The 22,967-nt window shown below is 41.1% G+C and overlaps 1 protein-coding gene across 2 annotated transcripts in view; it reads left to right on the top strand.

Annotated features, from left to right (window-relative positions):
- The window catches only part of LOC126236509 (NPC intracellular cholesterol transporter 1 homolog 1b-like), a 169,575-nt gene extending 154,346 nt beyond the window's left edge, over nucleotides 1-15,229 (top strand). For both annotated transcript variants that reach the window (XM_049945870.1, XM_049945871.1), the window contains exons 23-25: nucleotides 5,540-5,653; nucleotides 11,399-11,561; nucleotides 14,465-15,229. In XM_049945870.1, the coding sequence (XP_049801827.1) occupies nucleotides 5,540-5,653; nucleotides 11,399-11,561; nucleotides 14,465-14,517 (330 nt within the window). In that variant the 3' untranslated portion in view covers nucleotides 14,518-15,229. The remainder of the gene's footprint in view (nucleotides 1-5,539; nucleotides 5,654-11,398; nucleotides 11,562-14,464) is intronic.
- The last annotated feature ends 7,738 nt before the right edge of the window (nucleotides 15,230-22,967 follow it).

The raw sequence follows: 22,967 nt of genomic DNA, 5'->3' as shown, positions 1-22,967 counted from the left end.
CGCCCAACCACTGCAGCACAACCTGTTGAGATGGATGAAGTCACGAGGGAGGAGGTAGGCACTGCATTTATTCCATACACAGGCGCACTCTCGGGGAAAATTGCCCACATTCTGAAGAAATACCGGGTCGGAACTGTGTTTTGTCCTCCAAATAAAACTCGTGCACTGGTGGGGAGCGCCAAGGATGACCTCGGTTTGAGGAAGGCCGGCGTGTACCAGATTCCGTGTCAATGTGGCAAGTCGTATATTGGTCAGACGATGCGTACCGTCGAGGATCGATGCCGTGAACACCAGAGGCACAATCGACTGATGTATCCGAGCAAGTCGGCGGTCGTTGAACATTGTTTGTCGGAAAATCACGCCATGGAGTATGACCGCACGAGGATTCTGGTACAGACGTCGAGATACTGGGACAGCGTTGTTAGAGAGGCCATCGAAATTCGCACCAATGACGACCTCATAAACCGTGACTGTGGCTATAATCTTAGCAAGGCTTGGGAACCAGCGATCGGGTTAATCAAGAGTACATCAAGCAAACGTATAGTTTTGATGACCACGGCGGACAGAGCCATCACACCGACGTCATCTCAGACGCCGTCGCAATCTGTTCCACCGAGCTACCGTGGCGCGGGGCGCGGACGGCGGAGGGTGCGCGCCGCGGGCGGAGGGTATTTAAATCTGCCGCCGCCGCGACCGAACCCAGTTCCCTCTGAGCAGCCTTAGCGTACGGATCTCCATGCCGGCACGTTCACAGGAGCTCAGTCCGTCAGTTCACCTGATGATGGCGACATGTATGATCGCCGAAATATTGTGCCCGTTAGACACTATAGACCAGCAGCACACCCGTGGATATTTTGATTATCAAATACGCCGGGAGAAACTCAAGAATCACATTATGGAAACTGATTTTACTTCTAGTATTGTGGTCACGAATTCTAAGTTCACCCTGCATTCACACTTGTTATTAACCACAAAAGTCATTAGTATTGGCATGTAAGTGTATGAATCCCAAGTTCCCTGAAGAGGCATCTGAAAAATGTTCATTGATCAACTTTACATAATATTCTTTATCTGTGTTTCTGTGGAGTAAATATTGCTTTGACCTCAGCTGCATTGTTCCACAAGAAAATGTTATATAACAGTATTGAGTGAAAGTACACAAAGTGCTAGCATTTCTGTCTGTGGTTCTTTTCTTTTTCCTCTGCCATCACCTCACAACATTTTCTGTGCCTCTTTAGTTCCAAAAAAATATGCAGCTTCCTCAAACCATTCTTTATCTTTACAACTGCCAGATACAAATTCTTTATATAATTCATATGATACAATAAACTAGGTATCCCATTGCAACATTTATTCTCTCATGAAGCTGCCACCATATGCAAAGGGGGCAGTTGAGAAAATGATATTGCAGTACCTAAAACTGAGTCACTAATGAATTTTCTCTGAATTTTCTCATCAATATTTCAAGCAAATTGGGTATTTCATTTCTAAGGAAAACATGTTAAATGAATGAGCTTTTTCACTGTGTAACACGTCTTTATAAGATATCTTTTTATAAACACACACCATATAGAAAACTGTTACATCTTCCTTTTTATACAGCTTTGGTTTGAATTTGTGGTGACTATCAAGCTCAAAAACAGCACCTTTGAGTTTTGATTTGCAAACTCTTTGATGTATGATCTTTGACATCTTTGTCTTTGTACAGTTTTTCTCTCACGTTTGTACTTTGTGGGTGTGTTCTACAGTTCTGTAGTAAAAGTTGGTCTTCAGCATATATTGAGTTGGTGGTTTCCATTCCTTCATCATACAACAAAGAGACATAATTTAGCACGTTGGTGACTCCTTATTTGCATTTGCTACTTTGCACATTATTCCAGTGACAGTGTGTTGTTTTCGTCAAACTCCACGTTCTCTCATCACATCTCAGGTGTACCACACACCTCATACCACTGTTAAAATGGAACAGGAACAATTCCTTCATCACGTTACACAAGTGAGCTCTCTAACCTATCCAAGTTCAACAGAGGCACAAACCAAGTGCATTGCCTTTGGTATTTAGGCAAAGTCACATTAATCTCAGCACTCCACAAGTTCCAGTGAACCTCTACACTCAACATGCCACTCAAGGTGCTGTACAGTCTCCGATTCTATATACTACGCATCTTCTACTATCATCTTTCAGGTCATGGCTGTACCACCAGTGATGACCTACCATTCCTCCACACCCCCCGAGTTGCAAAATATTGCCTCCACCCCCTTCTTCTCTCCCCCCCCCCCTCCTCCTGGCAGTGGAGTCAGGTGCTACACATCACATCATGTCCCACTCTGCAATAAAGCACACCACTGCTGCATACGATGACCATGATCATCCCTGACACATTGGTCAACCATGCTCTCATATTTACTGGGTCAAGTATCAAGAGGGGCCACCTTCTTGACCCTCTCCTGAGACAAACTTGGGTGCTGCTCTGGGACACTACCCACATCTCAATCAAGATATCGCCACTCACAGTGCCTCGTCACCCTCGACACCTCAGCATGTTCTGACAAGCAGGTTACTTAAACTGCCCCCCCTCTCAAAAAACAACCCATGGATCAGGTTCACCTTAACCAACAACCTCTCTGATCTCCACAGCATCTCGGAAAAGGACTCACACTTTATCTGCCTTGTCAGCAATCTGCATGACCACACGAACTTCATCAATGACCTACTTCTGCGTCCACCTACCCACCACAAGAATTCTGTTGCCAAAGCCTCGTTAACTGAGCATTAGGTGCGCTTCCCATCCTAAGTTATTCACCACATTATACATGGAGAAAACTTGGAATTTCAGACTGCGTCTGAACTCTGGAGCTGCCCACAGGCATTGGTTGATGTTGAATTCTTTCCTGACATCACTTTATGGATTTTGTGGGTCATTAAGCTCCTGTGTGAGCAGCAACCACAACTACTTTCTCATGCTGACCTCCATACATACTTCGAACCCTACTCATGGACTCATTTAGGTGCCCCATTTTGTACTGCTTCCACAGTGTGTTTTATAAAATAACAGTTGGCGAACACCACCTCCACTCCAGGCAGTCAACTCTATGTTGTGTTGTCTGTACGTGGTGGGTCTCACAACAGGCTTAAGATTCATAATTGATACTTGCAGAGAGGCTAGCGACATTACTACAGTGTTAGCCCCCACTAGCACAACTCCAGCCAAGCTAACCTGATGTGCTGCCGAGTCTGATGTCAATGTGCTTGATGCAACAGATCTTGAATCTGTACTTTGCATAGACTTTCTTAAACATTTTGGTTTATCACCAAATATGCAATCTGCCTCATTGCTCCACCACACCTCCAACTTCCTAATCATATGCTCACATTCAGCTGTTCTCCTTTGTTACCCACAAAGGACTCCTCCCTCCTAGTGCTCCACTTTCGCAACTCAACTCACTGCATCATTTGTTGAGCTTACACCCCCAGGCACTATACTTCCAATGCCTCATGAGCTCACAACACTGTGCTTCACCAGCTGAGCTATGCACTATCCATGCAACTGGCACCAGCTCATCAGACACTACATCAGCTCACTGCCACACCCTTACCACATTGCAATGACACCCAGCAACTATGCCCATGCTCTTGCCGGCACTGCACATCCACAGCACTCTAAGATCAGTGACATTTTGCTCCCCAGTGATTCCTCCTGATGCACCCACCTCTCGAACACAAGGTTTGCCACCTCAAAGCCAAAAAACTATGCAGCGATCAAAAATATGTCAGTGAACTAAATGATGTGGGCATTATATGCTCACCAGGTAAAAATTGCTCATCCCCCATGCACCTCATCCAGAAGAAAGATGGTTCCTTCTGTCTGTGCAGGAACTACAGAGTTCTGAACTCTTGCACTATTATAGACAATTATCTAATTCCACATATTCAGGACTTCACCTAACTGTTCAGTGATGCGCAAGTGTTCAGTGTACTTGATGGCCACAAAGCGTACCACCATATTCATATGTTCAAGGACGACATCCCCAAGACTGCGTTAATTACCCCATTTGGGAGTACTGTTTCATGTCACATGGATTCAAAAATGTGACTTAGACTTGGCAGTAGTTTATTGTTTCTTTATTGTTGAACCTGCAGTTTGAATGAGATTTTGATCTTTCCCTCCACCCCTGAGGAACATGAACAGCATTTGGCTCAAGTCCATGCCCCACTATGTAGCAATGGTGTCAAAAATCAACCACAAGAAGTCACAATTAGCTTTCCTAGGCTATTCTGTGCTGGCTGAGGGCATCCAACCAACAAGTTGTCAAGTTTATGTGTAACCTCCATCTACCATGGTTTACAGTGAACTGCAAAGATTCTTAGGCATTATAAACTTGTATCACCATCACTTCCCTAATGCTGCCCCCATCAAGGCTCTGCTTACCAACACCCTGATCGGAAAAGCACCTTGGGAATGAGGTAAGTTCCACCAACTGATGGCATAATCCAAAGATTCGAGGCCCTCAAGTTTGTCCTCACTCACATTGTCACACTGGCAATCCCCGTACCTAATGCCCATATCTCCATCACTGCCAACATGAGTGATACATCAGTAGGCCCGGTTTTGCAACAGGACATCAGCAATTCCATTGAACTTCTCAGTTTTTTCTCCAAAAAACTTGTTGTCTACACAACACAAGTGGTCTACAATCAACTACGAACTTCTCATGGTCTATGAGGCAGCCAGATAGTTCCACAACAATATTGAAGATCTCAAGTTTGCTGTCTTTACTGATCATCAGCTGCTTGTAGATGCCATCCACAATCCTAGCAAAGACATTCCTCCCCAATGCCTATGGCACATGGACCTTATCAGCCAGTTTCTTCCAGAAAAGAATTAAATTTCTTACCAACTGTGTGTCCTTGGAAAACTTCTCCCCCTTATTCCCCCAGTAAATTACATCTGAATAGTGTAGCTGAGTCAGCATTTCTGATTGTATAAAACTATTATTTTACCTTCTTGGCTAAAACTGGTTGATAGGGATGGTTTATTACTGTTCATATGGTGGTCACACTTGTTTCATGCAGGAGAAATGGATCTGAATTTATATGTCACTGCATGTCCATCCACTCTTGATCAGAATGTTACTGTAGAGAAGAAACTTGTGAGGGGGGTTTGAATTACCCTTAATTAGTGCTAACCAGGATGAAACCAATATCAAAAATTCCACACTATAATGACTTACCAGTTATTTCTACTAAGTCTTATTAGTGCCTTCTCTAAATGTACAACATTTAATATTACAGACCTGCAAACTTACATAACTGCTAATTTGCACATCCCCAAGTGTATTACTGATGCACAGCTGTCAAAGAACTGTTTGTGTGTGTGTGTGTGTGTGTGTGTGTGTGTGTGTGTGTGTGTGTGTTTGTGTGTGCTAGCAGCTGCTCAGTGCCTATTCCATTTTGAGAGTATTGATGTATGGCAGTTGATAAATGCATACATTTTGCTATATTTCTGTTACTCAACATGTACATTTTTTTATCCCACAGGGTGTTGGTATAGCTGTGGAATTTTGCAGTCACATTGTACGGGCTTACACTGTTTCTACTCTTTCAGGGAGCAATAAACGAGCAGCAGATGCTCTTACTAAGATTGGCAGCTCAGTAAGTGTTACCAGGCTCACAGAAGTTGATACCCTTAAATACTAAATAGATTCTTGTATGTGTGTGCTTAACATTTGATTAATTATTCATGACCACAAACTTCATTAAATGTACAAGTAGTTTGTATTACTCATTTTCGAAGAATATTTCAGTATCTTATGGTCATAGTTCTTGCATAGCATTACAATGCCCTCACTTCCAGAAATCTGTTTCTTACCTGTATGTTGTTATATAAAATAAAATAAAACCAGAAAATTTAGTGGTTCAGTTGCTGGATGAGGTGGTAGTCCTAATATATGTCAAACAGAAATCAAAACATTTAACCACAGTAAAATATAAGTTTGGGCAAACAAATGCTAATTTTACAGGGGAAATTCATTTCAAATTGCTTCCATTCAGTTGTATTTTTGTAAAATTTAATGGTATTATTAACATTACTAGTGGTGTTGAAAATTTTCCATACTCACCAATCCTCATAAAGGACTCTGGGCCTGGTGGAAATTATTTCAACCATACATCTACATCTACATGATTACACTGCAATTCACAGTCAAATTTCTATTAGATGCCTCATCGAACCACCTCCAAGCTGTTTCTCTACTGTTCTACTCCCTTACAGTTAATGGGAAAAATGAGCATTTAAATCTCTCTGTGCAAGCTCTGATTTCTCTTATTTTACGATGATGGTCATTTCTCCCTATGTAGGTGGTCATCAACAAAATAATTTCATGCTCTGAAGAGAAAGTTGGTGATTGAAATTCCATGAGAAAATCCTGCCCAATGAAAAACACTTTTGTTTCAATGATTGCCAACCCAGTTCATGTATCATATTTGTGGTAGTCTCATCCCTACTTTGTGATAATACAAAATGAGCTGCCCTTCTCTGAACCTTTCAGATGTCCTCTGTCAGTCCTAGTAATGCAGATTCCACACCACATGGCAATATTCTAGAACAGGACTTCACAACATACGTGCTCGCGGAGCAAGCTGTGAGCAGCAAGGTGCGAGCACGGAGCAGCGCGAGCACGCTACCCCCACTACCAGACCAGAGCGGAGAGTGGGGAGAGTCACATAGGGCACACAACAGCTACCGCCAGTCAATGTAAATCCGCGGCCACCTGCAGGGATATCACTCACCAATTATTACTGCGACAAATGAAACAAATAGAGGAGAATGTACATGTGCCACATAATTTTATTAGCTTAGTGTATGCTTCTACCACCTGTAGACACTGAAACTAAAGAATTCCACGACAATCCTATATTTTCAACACTTTCTTCAACACTACTTAAAATAACACCTCCGGTTGTAGTGTTCTTGATGGCTACTACATCGAGGAGCTCCTCCCTCACCTCAAGATCTCTATTAACACCTCTAATAAATAAGGCAAGCTGCGTTGTTCCAGTGATATCAACACTTTCGTCCAGAGCTAGAGAATACGCCATAAAATCTTTACAGATATTTGCAAGCTGGCTCTGGACGTCGTCTGCCATGTCCTGTATGCGACGCATAATGGTCATGTTAGAGAATGGCACAATCTGATACTGTTCAACTTGAGATGGACACAAATGTTCCGCTGCAACTACCAAACATTCTTTTATTAAATATTAAATAGCCATCAGTTAAGGGGTGCAGGGATTTTGCTAAAAGCAAGGCAATTTTGTAACCCACTCTGAGAGCTGCCTCAGTTGATTTTTCTTCGTCGTCCAGATCTTCTTCAGATAGCTTCCTTTTAAATTTAATAACTTCCTGTGCACGATCTGGTCAATCACATTTTCCACGTCCGTAGTCTTCCGCGTGGTACGATATATAATGTCGCTGCAAATTAAATTTCGTAAAAGAATTCAGCGTTTTGTGACATACTAAACATTTTGCAACACCATCTTTTTCTGTAAACAAATACAATTCCTCCCAATGGGGGTTGAACTGCGAAATCATGGTTGGGGTTACACAACGGCGACATCACATGATTCTTAACTAGCGAAGTGACTGTTAAGAGCTGATCGCAGTACTTTAAACGTTACACAGTCGGCGCGAATTCAATAGGCACACAGCGGCCCTATTCAAACGTGCGCGCGCATTTCCCCTCCCTCCCCTCTCTCCCTACTCCGCGACCTTGCACCTGCTCGCGAGCACATGCCTGAGCAGATGCGAGTACTCGCGCTCAAAACCGGCCAGTTGTTAAGCCCTGTTCTAGAAGTTGGCAGAGAAGCATAGTGTAAGCAGTCTCTAAACAGATATCTTGTCTAAATTGTTTTGCAGTTGGTTTTGATCATCTGATGACTTGAAAAGATGATAAATGACAGCATCACCTGCAAACAATGTAATAGGGTTGCTCAGATTGTCTACTAAACTGTTTATGTAGATTAGGAAGAGGGCCTGTAACACTTCCCTGGGGAATGTCAGATATTACTTCTGTTTTACTTGAGGACTTTCTTTCAGTTACTACAAACTGTGACCTTTCTGACAGGAAATCACAAACCCAGTCACATAACTATGTTCCATAGGCACACAATGTGAATAGAAGTCACCTGTGAAGAACAGTGTCAAAAGCCTTCTGGAAATCTAAAAATATGGAATCAATTTGACATTGCCAGTCAATAGTACTCATTACATGATGACAGTAAAAACTTAATTGTGTTTCACAAGAATGATATATTCTGAATCTGAGTAGGCTATTTGTCAATAAATCATTTTCTTCAAGGTAATTCATAATGTTAGAACTCAGTATATGTTTCAAAATCATACTGCAAATTGATGTTAGTGGTATGGGTCTGTAATTATGTAGATTATTTGTATTTTCTTTCTTGGGTGTTGGTTTGACTTGAGCAACTTTCCAGTCTTTATGTACAGATTTTTAGGTGAGCGAGTAGTTATATATTATTGCTAGGTATGAAGCTATTGTTTCAGCATACGCTGAAAGAAAGTGGACTGGTATCGAATCTGGACTGGAGACTGTATCTTTATAATTGATTTAAGCTGCTCTGCTACACTGTGGATATCTACTTCTAAGTCACTCTTGTCGGCATATGTTCTTTATTATTTATTTATTTTTCTCTGGTGAAAGAATTTCAGAAAACTGTGTTTAATGACTGCTTTAGTGGCACTTTTATCAGTAACATGACCATTTTTATTGGACAGTGAATGGATTGACTGCATTTGCCACTGGTGTACTTTACAGACAACAAGAATATCTCTACATTTTCTACCAGATTTTGATACAGAGTTTCATTGTGGAAACTGTTGAAAGCATCTTGCATTGAAATTCACACTAAATTTTGAGGTTCTGTAGAACTTCATCAACCTTGGAGATTATGCATGCTTTGAAATTTGGCATTATGTTTTCATTGTTTCTCTAACAATGTTCTGACCTGTTTTGTGTACCATGGAGGATTAGTACCACCTGTTATTAATTTATTTGGCATATATCTCTCAACTGCAGTCAATACTATTTTTTGAATTCAAATCACATCTGGTCTATGCTTAAATAGTCAGATTGGAAGCAATGGTGCCTGTCTCTTAGGAAGGCATCAAGCAAAATTTTATCCTTTTTTCTTAAATAGATGTATTTTGTATTTATTTTCAGTGGGTTTAGATGTTATGATGTTCAGTCTCACTACAACAACCTTGTGGTTACTAATACCTGTATCCATCATGATGATCCTTATTTGCTCAGGGATTATTTGTTGCTAACAGGCCATGTATGTTTTCACAACCATTTACACTTCAAGTAAGTTCTTGAACTAATAGTTCAAAATAATGCACCATATAATGGAGATGCTGAGTCGCAGATAGGCACAACAAAAAGACTCACAATTAAAGCTTTCAGCTATTAAGGCCTTCATCAACAATGCACACACACACACACACACACACACTACTGCAGTCTCAGGCAACTGAAACCACGGAGTGCTGCCTGTATGTGTGTCTATTGTTGATAAAGGCCGTAATAGCTGAAAGCTTTAATTGTGAGAGTCTTTTTGTTGTGCCTATCTGTGACTCAGCATCTCCAGTACATGTTGAGCAGCAACTTGCCTTCTCATAATATTGTTACATTTCATCCTGGATTTTCCATTGTTTGATTTTTGTTCAAAATAATTTTTGGAGAAAGCATTCAGTATGTTTTGGATGACTTTTTATGCCCACCACCGGCTTTAAACATATATTTTCATCAACATATTGAGGTTAGATTGAAGTCACCACCAACTATAATAGTATCAGTTGAGGTACTTTGAAACCAAAGAGAGAATCTCTTGTGATCCAAAGTAACACACATAGTTAATAATGACATGAGCCACCAACTGCAGTTGGCTGCACCCTATGCTCTTTGTAGCATCCAAAAGCACCCATTCTGCATCTGGAATAACTCCTCTTGGTATGCACACAGAGTCTAACAGTTTGGCGACAAGAGAAGCAATGCAAAGCTGGATTGTGAACTTCACACTTCTCTTACTACAATTGACTAACTTGAAACATTCAGCCAAACCTCTTCTCTGGATACATGGCTGCATTGATCTCCACAACTTCTTCTCTGAAGGAATAATGCTGGTTAGAGGGATAAAAAAAATTCTTCACCCTCTCCCTCTCTGATTTTGAAATAACTATGTACACTCATAATACTTTCAATTCATTTCTGATACATTTCCATTTCCACAAGTCTCACATAAGAATACAAATTCTTGCAAGTCAATTGTGTCTTTAACTGTCAGATACAATTAAGTATATTTACAATGTGGTGAGTTTAATAACCACCAGAAATTCAAAGACAGTTCTTGCTTTTGGCATGTCCAACGCCCAAATTAAGAGTCTCAAATCAATTCATATTTGATTTGTTCATAACAATTACAATCATTACACCATCAAAGAATAATGCATGTTTGCTTCTTGTACGTCACATACAGCTTCTATGGTGCAAGCGGCAAACACTTGTCTGCACTGATCGACTGCCACGATTGCAGTATTCTCCAGATATATGTCCATCCTGCACATACAAAAACTGGTGGCGTGATAGATACGTCTCCACTCTCCCACACTCATACTTAAAATATCGAGTGTTCAAGATGGTGGATGACTGAGTGTCTCTAGAATTTACCCCGAAATTCTCGAGGCACTACAAGAGTGCATACTGGATTCCTTCCCCATCTTCCATCATCATATTCCATTAATCTCATCACGAAGGAGATCCTTCTGGGATGTGGAACAAGTCAGCCTGTTCTGTTGTGCACAAAACTGACAGCTGAATTGATTTTACAGTATTATGAGAAGGAAAGTTGCTACTCACCATACAGTGGAGATGCTGAGTTGCAGATAGGCACAACAAAAAGACTCTCACAATGAAAGCTTTCAGCCATTGGCCTTCATCAATAGACACATGTGCACGCACACACACACACACACACACACACACACACACACACACACACACACATGCGTACACAACTCACACACTCGACTGCAGTCTCAGGCAACTGAAACCATACTGTACATATAACCTGTATAACTTATTCTGAAATACTTACCAGATATGTACGATATATGTCTTATTTGGCTATAGTAGCACTTTACTTAATTCCAGAGCCATTGTGAATTTTATGTTGAGTGCACTTTACATAAGAGAAATTAATAATAATCCTTCTGACAGTCCACCATTGATATTGAAAGTACAGACATAGCTGCACGAAATCATTTAAAATGTGTTAAAATGTAACATAATATGTTATTAATCAATCAAATATCTGTTGCAGGTACTGTCAGGAATTACACTGACAAAAATTGTTGGTATTTTTGTGCTGGCTTTTGCTAAGACTGAGATCTTCCAAATCTTCTATTTCCGAATGTATCTTGGAATCGTGCTGATAGGAGCAGCACATGGGCTGATTTTTCTTCCAGTGTTGCTTAGCTATATTGGTAAGGAATTTTTTTCAAAATTTTATTATTTATAGTTTTAAAATTTATGCAATGTGTCACAAAAAGTAATGGATAGCAGAACTTTGTATTGTTTTATGTTGCCCAATTGAAGCTTCACATTCTTTTTCTACATCATCTTGCTGTCATCAAATAAATACTTCATTCTGAAGTTATGAAACTACACTCCTGGAAATTGAAATAAGAACACCGTGAATTCATTGTCCCAGGAAGGGGAAACTTTATTGACACATTCCTGGGGTCAGATACATCACATGATCACACTGACAGAACCACAGGCACATAAGACACAGGCAACAGAGCATGCACAATGTCGGCACTAGTACAGTGTATATCCACCTTTCGCAGCAATGCAGGCTGCTATTCTCCCATGGAGACGATCGTAGAGATGCTGGATGTAGTCCTGTGGAACGGCTTGCCATGCCATTTCCACCTGGCGCCTCAGTTGGACCAGCGTTCGTGCTGGACGTGCAGACCGCGTGAGACGACGCTTCATCCAGTCCCAAACATGCTCAATGGGGGACAGATCCGGAGATCTTGCTGGCCAGGGTAGTTGACTTACACCTTCTAGAGCACGTTGGGTGGCACGGGATACATGCGGACGTGCATTGTCCTGTTGGAACAGCACGTTCCATTGCCGGTCTAGGAATGGTAGAACGATGGGTTCGATGACGGTTTGGATGTACCGTGCACTATTCAGTGTCCCCTCGACGATCACCAGTGGTGTACGGCCAGTGTAGGAGATCGCTCCCCACACCATGATGCCGGGTGTTGGCCCTGTGTGCCTCGGTCGTATGCAGTCCTGATTGTGGCGCTCACCTGCACGGCGCCAAACACGCATACGATCATCATTGGCACCAAGGCAGAAGCGACTCTCATCGCTGAAGACGACACGTCTCCATTCGTCCCTCCATTCACGCCTGTCGCGACACCACTGGAGGCGGGCTGCACGATGTTGGGGCGTGAGTGGAAGACGGCCTAACGGTGTGCGGGACCGTAGCCCAGCTTCATGGAGACGGTTGCGAATGGTCCTCGCCGATACCCCAGGAGCAACAGTGTCCCTAATTTGCTGGGAAGTGGCGGTGCGGTCCCCTACGGCACTGCGTAGGATCCTACGGTCTTGGCGTGCATCCGTGCGTCGCTGCGGTCCGGTCCCAGGTCGACGGGCACGTGCACCTTTCGCCGACCACTGGCGACAACATCGATGTACTGTGGAGACCTCACGCCCCACGTATTGAGCAATTCGGCGGTACGTCCACCCGGCCTCCCGCATGCCCACTATACGCCCTCGCTCAAAGTCCGTCAACTGCACATACGGTTCACGTCCACGCTGTCGCGGCATGCTACCAGTGTTAAAGACTGCGATGGAGCTCCGTATGCCACGGCCAACTGGCTGACACTGACGGCGGCGGTGCACAAATGCTACGCAGCTAGCGCCATTCGACGGCCAACACCGCGGTTCGTGGTGTGTCCGCTGTGCCGTGCATGTGATCATTGCTTGTACAGCCCTCTGGCAGTGTCCGGAGCAAGTATGGTGGGTCTGACACACCGGTGGCAATGTGTTCTTTTTTCCATTTCCAGGAGTGTATTTTACTAGCTCATCAACTGATCCTCAGGTATGACATAAATATACTAGGCCCTCAGTGTTGAAACTCAATGACAAATAAGATTACTTTGATATGTTGTTAATGTACAGTTGACTACTCTATTTAATGCCACCTGTGACTAAATGCATCTTATCAATGTTCTTAATGAAAGAACGACATTCACAGTAGTAATATTTATTGTATTAACTGTTAGTTATTTACTTTGTAAGAGCACAATGTATGGTCAAGTAGTTCCTTAATGTGAAAAGTACATAAGTTAATGATTAATACATTAAAAATAAGAGAAACACACACACACAAACACACAGACACATATGCCTCCACCCTGCCCCATGACTCTCACTTCATGCAGCCTCCTTCCCAGTCTCCCCTTCCTCTGTTCTATAACCATCTCCCAACATACTCCCCATGCCTTGATCATCATACATTGCAAGAACTTGACCAACACCGGTGCCTGCACATCACTCTTCTATCCCCTGCACCAGTTGCCTCTCCTCCCTCTTGCATTCCTGCCCTGTACATCTGCTGCCTCCCTCCAAGATGTCAGCCACCCTTCCCCAATCATCCCTCGCATTCCCCAGATCCTTTCCCCTTGTTTCCACTCCATCCAACACAACCACTCACCACAGGCAGCCTCCAGAACTGCAGTACTGGTCTTGTGTGTTCAGACAGCGCAATTTAGCTGTAAATACATGTGTGTTTGTGTGTGTCTGAGGGGGGAGGCAAAGAGGAGGGGCAGCAATCATGTATGTGTACTCTAGTTTGAAAAGGATTCATCTGAAAGCTAGCATGTTTTATGTCTTGTTTATGTGCCTGTCAATGACTCAACATCTCTACTTTAAGTGATTTGTTACCTTTACTCCTAAATTATTTATATTCTGTCAGAACTTTCCATTAATGTAGAAATAGTAAGTATTGTTCAAGGTTACAAGTATAAGGTGTCTTAGTCCTAGGCTATATGCATTGGTAATTTACCGGTCCTGCTAACATAAGAAATGTTTCATATCTGCAAACAATATCATTTCCAGTACAAAACATTGTAAGACAAATACAATAATGGAATTGTACTGATTAGGCAACTGTAAAATGATTCAACACACTGTATATCTTCCCCCATTCACACTAAAATGGAGACAGTGTTCTCTCTCTATCACTCTTCCTGTCACATTACATAGAAATATAGTATGAAGAAGTGTTATTCCACTAACATGCTTGTTCATGATTTTTTTTTCTGAAGCAGCTAAACATATAAAGTCTCTTCACTTCTTGATGTTTCAGGACCAAACAAGAACACCAATCCAACATTTGAAGACATTACAAGATCTACATAACCAGTTACCAGTGAAATGGTATCATCGATCAACAAATACCACATGTAACTGGTGCAAAGTGAACAAATAAAGAGGCAGCTGTGGATATGATATCTTTATGTGCATAACCTGTGTCCAGACTCCTAAGATGGAGCACATTTAACAAATGAACTGATGAAATCTGTGTAGCACTTTTGAAGGTTTTCAAGATACTGTGCTGCAGCTACCTCATTAACCTCATTTAAGTGATCTGACCAGCACCATCATGCAGTATATTCTGTGATCTGTAAAATTGAAATGAAAATGCATCTGATGTGCTGGCATTAATTATTTTGTTAATTTATATACTCATTAACAATCATGCTCACAAGAATCAAATGTTCCTTCAGAGCAACTTATATAACCAATAATATTTTCACTGTGGAAATTGTTTTATGTGATTATCACAGCTAGAGCTTTCAGTGTCATTATCACTGATATTAGAAACAACTATTGGAAGAAGCTCCACATGCTAATGCCACAAAAAATAGCAAAACTTGAAGTATTATTGTAAAAATGAACAGTTACATGCATGCTTCAGGACTATTTGCTCATGTATTTCACTTGCATCTCTTGGAGGTGCAAGAAGACTGAATTCTCAGAGAGAACATTGGAAATCAATAAGTTGGAAGAAATTTCTGAAAGACAACACTGTAGCGAAGGTCCTAATAAAAGCCTTTGACCTGTCAATGAAGTTCACATCTTTAATTATCAGTTTCCCTACATATATTCCTGCATTATGATTGGCTGTTTCATTGGAAGACTCTACCATTGTACATCTCATGCAGTGCTAGTCATCTGCATGTATGCACAGTGTTGCATGCTTCAAGAAGACTTGAGATAGTACAGGGTTATTACAAATGATTGAAGCGATTTCACAGCTCTACAATAACTTTATTATTTGAGATATTTTCACAATGCTTTGCACACACATACAAAAACTCAAAAAGTTTTTTTAGGCATTCACAAATGTTCAATATGTGCCCCTTTAGTGATTCGGCAGACATCAAGCCGATAATCAAGTTTCTCCCACACTCGGCGCAGCATGTCCCCATCATTGAGTTCGAAAGCATCGTTGATGCGAGCTTGCAGTTCTGGCACGTTTCTTGGTAGAGGAGGTTTAAACACTGAATCTTTCACATAACCCCACAGAAAGAAATTGCATGGAGTTAAGTCGGGAGAGCGTGGAGGCCATGACATGAATTGCTGATCATGATCTCCACCACGACCGATCCATCGGTTTTCCAATCTCCTGTTTAAGAAATGCCGAACATCATGATGGAAGTGCGGTGGAGCACCATCCTGTTGAAAGATGAAGTCGGCGCTGTCGGTCTCCAGTTGTGGCATGAGCCAATTTTCCAGCATGTCCAGATACACGTGTCCTGTAACGTTTTTTTCGCAGAAGAAAAAGGGGCCGTAAACTTTAAACCATGAGATTGCACAAAACACGTTAACTTTTGGTGAATTGTGAATTTGTTGCACGAATGCGTGAGGATTCTCTACCGCCCAGATTCGCACATTGTGTCTGTTCACTTCACCATTAAGAAAAAATGTTGCTTCATCACTGAAAACAAGTTTCGCACTGAACGCATCCTCTTCCATGAGCTGTTGCAACCGCGCCGAAAATTCAAAGCGTTTGACTTTGTCATCGGGTGTCAGGGCTTGTAGCAATTGTAAACGGTAAGGCTTCTGCTTTAGCCTTTCCCGTAAAATTTTCCAAACCGTCGGCTGTGGTACGTTTAGCTCCCTGCTTGCTTTATTCGTCGACTTCCGCGGGCTACGCGTGAAACTTGCCCGCACGCGTTCAACTGTTTCTTCGCTCACTGCAGGCCGACCCATTGATTTCCCCTTACAGAGGCATCCAGAAGCTTTAAACTGCGCATATCATCGCCGAATGGAGTTAGCAGTTGGTGGATCTTTGTTGAACTTCGTCCTGAAGTGTCGTTGCACTGTTATGACTGACTGATGTGAGTGCATTTCAAGCACGACATACGCTTTCTCGGCTCCTGTCACCATATTGTCTCACTGCGCTCTCGAGCGCTCTGGCGGCAGAAACCTAAAGGGCGGCTTCAGCCAAACAAAACTTTATGAGTTTTTCTATGTATCTGTAGTGTGACGTGACCATATGTCAATGAATGGAGCTACAGTGAATTTATGAAATCGCTTCAATCATTTGTAATAGCCCTGTACTTCCTAGTAACTATAAATAAATGTGATATTGAACAAATTTATTATATACACTATTTAATAGCTTCAGTTTTTGTTACTTATTCCTTAGTATATTCTCGGCAATTTTCTACAGCTTTATCAATCATTCAAAATTCAGTTTTCTTGCCTGGAGAAGTATGTAACAGTATGGACCACAACCACAATCGGACAACTGATGACATCATCAAGTATTAGACTGAGAATGCTTCTCACACTAATGTGAAGATCAAGCTACTCTTGGAGTTGTATGACAACCCTTACATGAAGCAGTTTGTCCAGAACTTGGAGGCTGTAAAACTGTTTCTAAATTATCTAATTTCAAAAGTATGGACTGCTCCTGGATGTCTAATTATGTTGTTACAAGAATACTTCATTTGATAAGTCACTATGTTTTATTTTTAATAAATGTTTAGTGTATGGAATTTTTCTGGATTCACTCAAAATCTCAAAGTTATCCCTATATTCAGAAAGGTTGATAAGCAACTCTTCGGAACTACCAACCAGTTTTCGTTGTGCCAGTGCTCTCAACAAGTTTCTGTTGTGTCAGTGTTCTCAGAAGTATTTGAATCACTCATGTACATTCAATTAATCAATGGATTTCAGCTAGGTAAAAAATACCACTGCAGCTCTTCTACACACTATTGATCAGACTTCAACAGTTTTCAAAAGCTGATGTCAGTTGTATTATGTAACCTGCCCAGATAGCCATGCATATTAAAGCACTGCTTGTAGGATGGGGAGATGGTGGATTGAATCTGGGACCGGCAGATTAACAACAAGGTTTGGTATATTGGCCAGCCTGGATGGTTTTTAGGCAGTTTTCCACATCCTCCTAAGTGAATAACAGGCTGGAAGAGAAGACCCACCTCACTTACATGATTCCCAAACATTTAGGGCAGGTGAAGAAAGAAAAGGATAAAAAAGAGAAAAAGAAAGAAATCTTATGCTCACTTCCACATAAATAGCACTATACACAGACAGTTTGGATTGGATGCACATTTTTCATCCTGGAGGAGAGGTGGGGGGGGGGGGGGGGGAGGGGGGGAGGGCAGAGGGATAACAAGTTGGCAACAGGAAGGGCATGCAGCCACCCCTTAAACATGTCAAATCTGTTAGTAGCCATATCGACACTGTACCAATGTGGATCTAACATGCAAGAAAAAGAAGACAATGTCAGTTACATTGCATACCTTTTAAGACATTACTAACCAAATTGGAGTATTATCATGTAAAAACTCTACGTTAGCAGTAATTTCTTCCTATCTAAACAACAGAAGACAGTCTGTCTCCATTAAAAATACACATCCTCCTTAGTAAAAAATGTTGTGAGTGCTTCACAGGACTCAGTCCTTGGCCCCTTCTATTTAATTGTGACTATCAATGAGCTCCCCCATAGTGTTTCACCAATTGTAATCTGCTATGCTGATGGTATAACTTTACTTACTTTCCATCACAGCTTCCCAACTCTTGGTAAGATTATGCAAGAAACTTTTACCTCTGCATTAAATTGGTTTGCAGCCAATAAACTTGTTTGTAATCCAAACAAAGCCCAAAGCTTATGTTAGGATTGTCTGAGAATATAGAAAGTAAATGTGTCAAACTCTTTGGGATGCATATGAACAACAAACTCAATTGAGAAGAGCATGTCAATCAAGTTTCTAAAAAGTTCTCATAAATGTCAGACCTCATGTGGAAACTGAAAGATGTGGCCAGTAATAATAATCTTCATGTGACATATTTCATGCCCCTTCAGTCATGTATCTCATATGACCTACTCATATCAATAACATAAAAAAATTTAAAAAAATTATTGAAGCAATATGCAAAGCTGGCCCTATAGAGCACTGTTGCCGTCCATCCTTAGGATACTAACAATTGTGAATCTGTATATCTGCTTGTCTCCACTCTATCAGAAACAACATTAAAGAATATATCATCAGGGAAACAATTCACAAACATAACACTGACAACAGTGCGATGGATTGTTAACTGAATGGGCCTAGGTTTGATTCCCAACCAGGTCGGAAATTTTCTCTGCTCGGGGATGAAGTGTTGTGTTGTCCTTATGTTAGCATCATCATAATTGACTTTCCACTGTTGAGTCAGCTGTATGGGCATGTCCCAAAAACCAATAAACAAAAACACAACACCAGATATAAGGTAGACATTGACATTCCAAGATAACAAGAAACTCCCATAAACTGAATGCCTTAAAAATTTATATCAAGTTTCACCCGTGTTACAATATAAGAGTTTTATGATATGGACTGAAACTAAACTCCATCCGAACAGGCCTTGGAAGGCCTAATGGTACCAACCAGTCACCATGTCATCCTCAGCCAACAGGATGAAGATATGGAGGGGAACGTGGTCAGCACACCACTCTCCCGGCCATAAGTCAATTTACAAGACTGGAACCGCTACTTCTCAATTGAGTAGCTCCTCAGTTTGCCTCGCAAGGGCTGAGCACACCCCGCTTGCCAACAGTGCTCGGCAGATTACAGTATGTACAATGTTGATGTTAATACTTCCACCATAATACTTCAATTTTGTTAATAATATGTGAAATAGAATGCCTTCTTGTGTCTTTGTCCCATATTGGCAGAGGACTGATGTGGTTATTAGTAGATTTGATATGATTAATTTGAGGGGTGGCCACATGCCCTTCCTGTTGCTAGGCTGTTATTCCCCCCCGCTCCCCCCCCCCCCTCCCCCAACCTTGTCACCAGGATGCAAATGTGAACATCAACTGTCTGTTATTAACTTATGACTGTAGCTGTACCATGCAATTTGACTACACTACCATCATTATCTACATACTCTGCCCAAACTCTTTGCCTTTACAAATGTCTGCTTGTGTCTGTGTATGTGCAGATGGATATGTGTGTGTGTGCAAGTGTATACCTGTCCTTTTTTCCCCCTAAGGTAAGTCTTTCCGCTCCCAGAATTGGAATGACTCCTTACCCTCTCCCTAAAACCCACATCCTTTCATCTTTCCCTCTCCTTCCCTCTTTCCTGACGAAGCAACCATTGTTTGCGAAAGCTTGAATTTTGTTTGTATGTATGTGTTTGTTTGTGTATCTATCGACCTGCCAGTACTTTCGTATGGTAAGTCACATCATCTTTGTTTTTAGATATATCAATGATGTACTATTGATAATATTTAAGGTTGGCCCCAAAGTACTCTGCCACCCTTTCTTCACTAAAATCAAAATATTGACAGTTGTAAATCTTTATATCTTCGTCTCATTGATCTATGATAAGAACAACACAATATAAAGTATTTAGCAAGTAGAAAGAATAAATATTAAGATGAGACCGTATGCAGGATGAATATTAACATTCCTAGGCACTGACACAAGCCAACAAAATCTCACAAACTGAACTGTCTGAAGTTCTTCAATGAATTGTCATATTCTCACTGAACACTCCTTTAAATAACTTCAGTTGGTTGGTTGGCAATATATTCCACAGTATAAGAGAATTCTTTCATACATGTAATGCTGGGAGATTCTGCTATAAAAGCCACATAACCAGTTAATATAAGATATGTGATTTGTACATATAACGTGAAGATTAATTTTAATATTTTGATTGTGGCTATATCTGGTGTATGTGGTCAATGGTAAATAAAGAATCCAAAGAATGTGAATCACTCTTCTAGAGGGAGTGTGTTCACATATGGGTATGACTGACTTTATGTCCTCTCATTCAATGGCATCACACATGAGATGCTCCTGCTGAAAAATTTCTTCCACAGCCAATTGCCAACAGCCTCCAAAAGGATAAATTGTACTGAAAGACAGAGCTATAGGGTAAATTTAGTTCCAATTGAAGCAGCTACCACAGTACAGCTATCTTGAAGCTGATGGCATTAGGTGTGGGCTGTATTCAAGGTGATGTGCCCTTGCCTTCATATGACATTAGAACTGATTTACCCAGGTGGAGACCACAGTACAGCTTGGCATTTTTCTCCTTAACATATCATCACCAGAAATGAAAGAAGCAATAAAACTGAGAAAAAAAACCTTTAGACCAAGTGAGGAACAAATCCCAAATCTTTGCAGCTGAAGTCTGATAGTTTGCCACTCAGCCATATAAATACACCTAATAGTAATGCAAAAAACTATAGCTTGGACAAATTCAAGAATCTGATAGAACACACTTGTATTAATTTTATATCAAAACATAAGAAACCTTAGAAATAAAAAAAATAAACTTCTAATATCAGTACAGAAAAAATGTAAGTATAATATCAGCTGATGTGTTACACTTATCTGAACATCATTTAAAATAAAAAGAGACATCTAGATGGGTACAAGCTAATATTACCACTGAAGAACCAGCAAAAGAAAATGAATGTGGCAGTATAAATACATGAATCAGTGATAAGTCCCAGATCTTACAGATTGGTGAGACCTGCATTGATCAGATCCTTGAACTCTGTACCGAAATGGTGGTTCTGTAAACACACTAGCTATTATTACTGATAATTTCATCAGATAAACTGGTCAAGAACATAAAGAGTTTTTGGTATACCCCATAGTAATATTCCCCTGCTCTCTCTCTCTCTCTCTCTCTCTCTCTCTCTCTCTCTCTCTCTCCTGTTGAGGGGTATCAAATGAGTATGAGTAGTAATGAATCCAAATGATTATACCCATACAGGACAGCAGAAAAAATAATTTAAATAATGATGCTTATTTGTGCAAAACTATTTTTGGCATCTTTTATGTGATGGCTTATGTATGTAATTTTCGTGTATTATATAGTCTTTGTGTATTATGCATATGTGTCTCTGATTATGCATTTTGATGTGAGTATTAATGCTTATCTGTATAAAAATGGTGCCTGATTTCAAACAATTTTTGTGCATTTTCTGTATTATAGCTTATCTGCAAAATTTGTTTAAACCCGTGTATTTATTACATGTCTAACATCTTTGTAAAATATGATCCAAACACAAACAAAACTAATACTGAAACTGTTGTTAACCATGACTACTGCCATTACTATGTGCTCACTGTCGAAATGAAACTTCCTGGCAGATTAAAACTATCAGCCAGGTAAGGACTCACATCTGGAACCTTTGCAATTTGTGGACAAATGCTCTAAAAATTAGCTATTAAGGCACTCACATTCACAGCTTTACTTCTATGAGTATCTCTCTCCTACTTTATCCAAACTTCGCAAGTGTTCTCTTGTACACCCTGATGGACTATCACTTCTTTGTCCTTCTGTGAAAAGAGCTGGGCTGGGTTGCTGTGGGGGAGGAGACCAGACAGTGAGGTCATCGGTCTCATCGGATTAGGGAAGGATGGTTAAGGAAGTTGGCTGTGCCCTTTCAAAGGAACCATCCCGGCATTTGCCTGGAGCGATTTAGGGAAATCACGGAAAACCTAAATCAGGGTGGCCGGACGCGGCATTGAACCGTCATCCTCCCGAAAGCGAGTCCAGTGTGCTAACCACTACGCCACCTTGCTCGGTCGTGAAAAGAGAAGAGGTCATTTGGTGCTATCTATGTCAGGAGAACACAGGGTACAAAGCAAAATTCAAGAGCCCAAAGAAGCACAATGCATGGTTGTGTCCTGTGTAAAATGAGATGAGGTACTGTCATGAAGCAACGTCACCCCTTGAAGAACATCATCTGGCTTAGCATAACACAGCTGCTTCATTTCTGCTACTGCCTCAATTTTGCAGGAAATTCAATGGGTGTGAGCAGTGGGAGGCAATCTTTGTCGTGTTCAAAATGCTGGTCAAGGCGTTAATAATAATTCCATGTGGCTCATGGCTGGGCGTAAATCTTTCAGTCAGATACCATTTCACCAACTTTCTTGTCCCCAACCTATTCTAGTAATAGTAATGGGGAAAGGGGACTACAGTTTAATGTGGAATCTGAACAACGTGTTCTCCCTTGCAGATTTTCACATCACTGAGAGATGGTCCAACCAGGATTCAGTCCCTGATCCTTTACAGTTTTCATATATGTTATGTATCACTAGACCACCAGGACATTCCTACCAGGTCTGACTTGTGCAACATGTAAACTAATCCAAGACTGAATTTTACAATTTTCACTTTTGCCTCAATTGCAATATGCTGGTCTTCAAGCACCATGGCCCCCATATCTATTGCAATTCCCAGTTCTTCACAGAGAGATGGTCTGCCACTTTGTTCTTTATCATTCAGACTTGCTTGAGTATAATGGAAGCATTTTCTCCACCTAA

The sequence above is a fragment of the Schistocerca nitens genome, chromosome 2 (genome assembly GCF_023898315.1).
Source record: "Schistocerca nitens isolate TAMUIC-IGC-003100 chromosome 2, iqSchNite1.1, whole genome shotgun sequence".
Taxonomy (NCBI): Eukaryota; Metazoa; Arthropoda; class Insecta; order Orthoptera; family Acrididae; genus Schistocerca; species Schistocerca nitens.
This window is presented reverse-complemented; position numbering and strand designations above follow the sequence as displayed.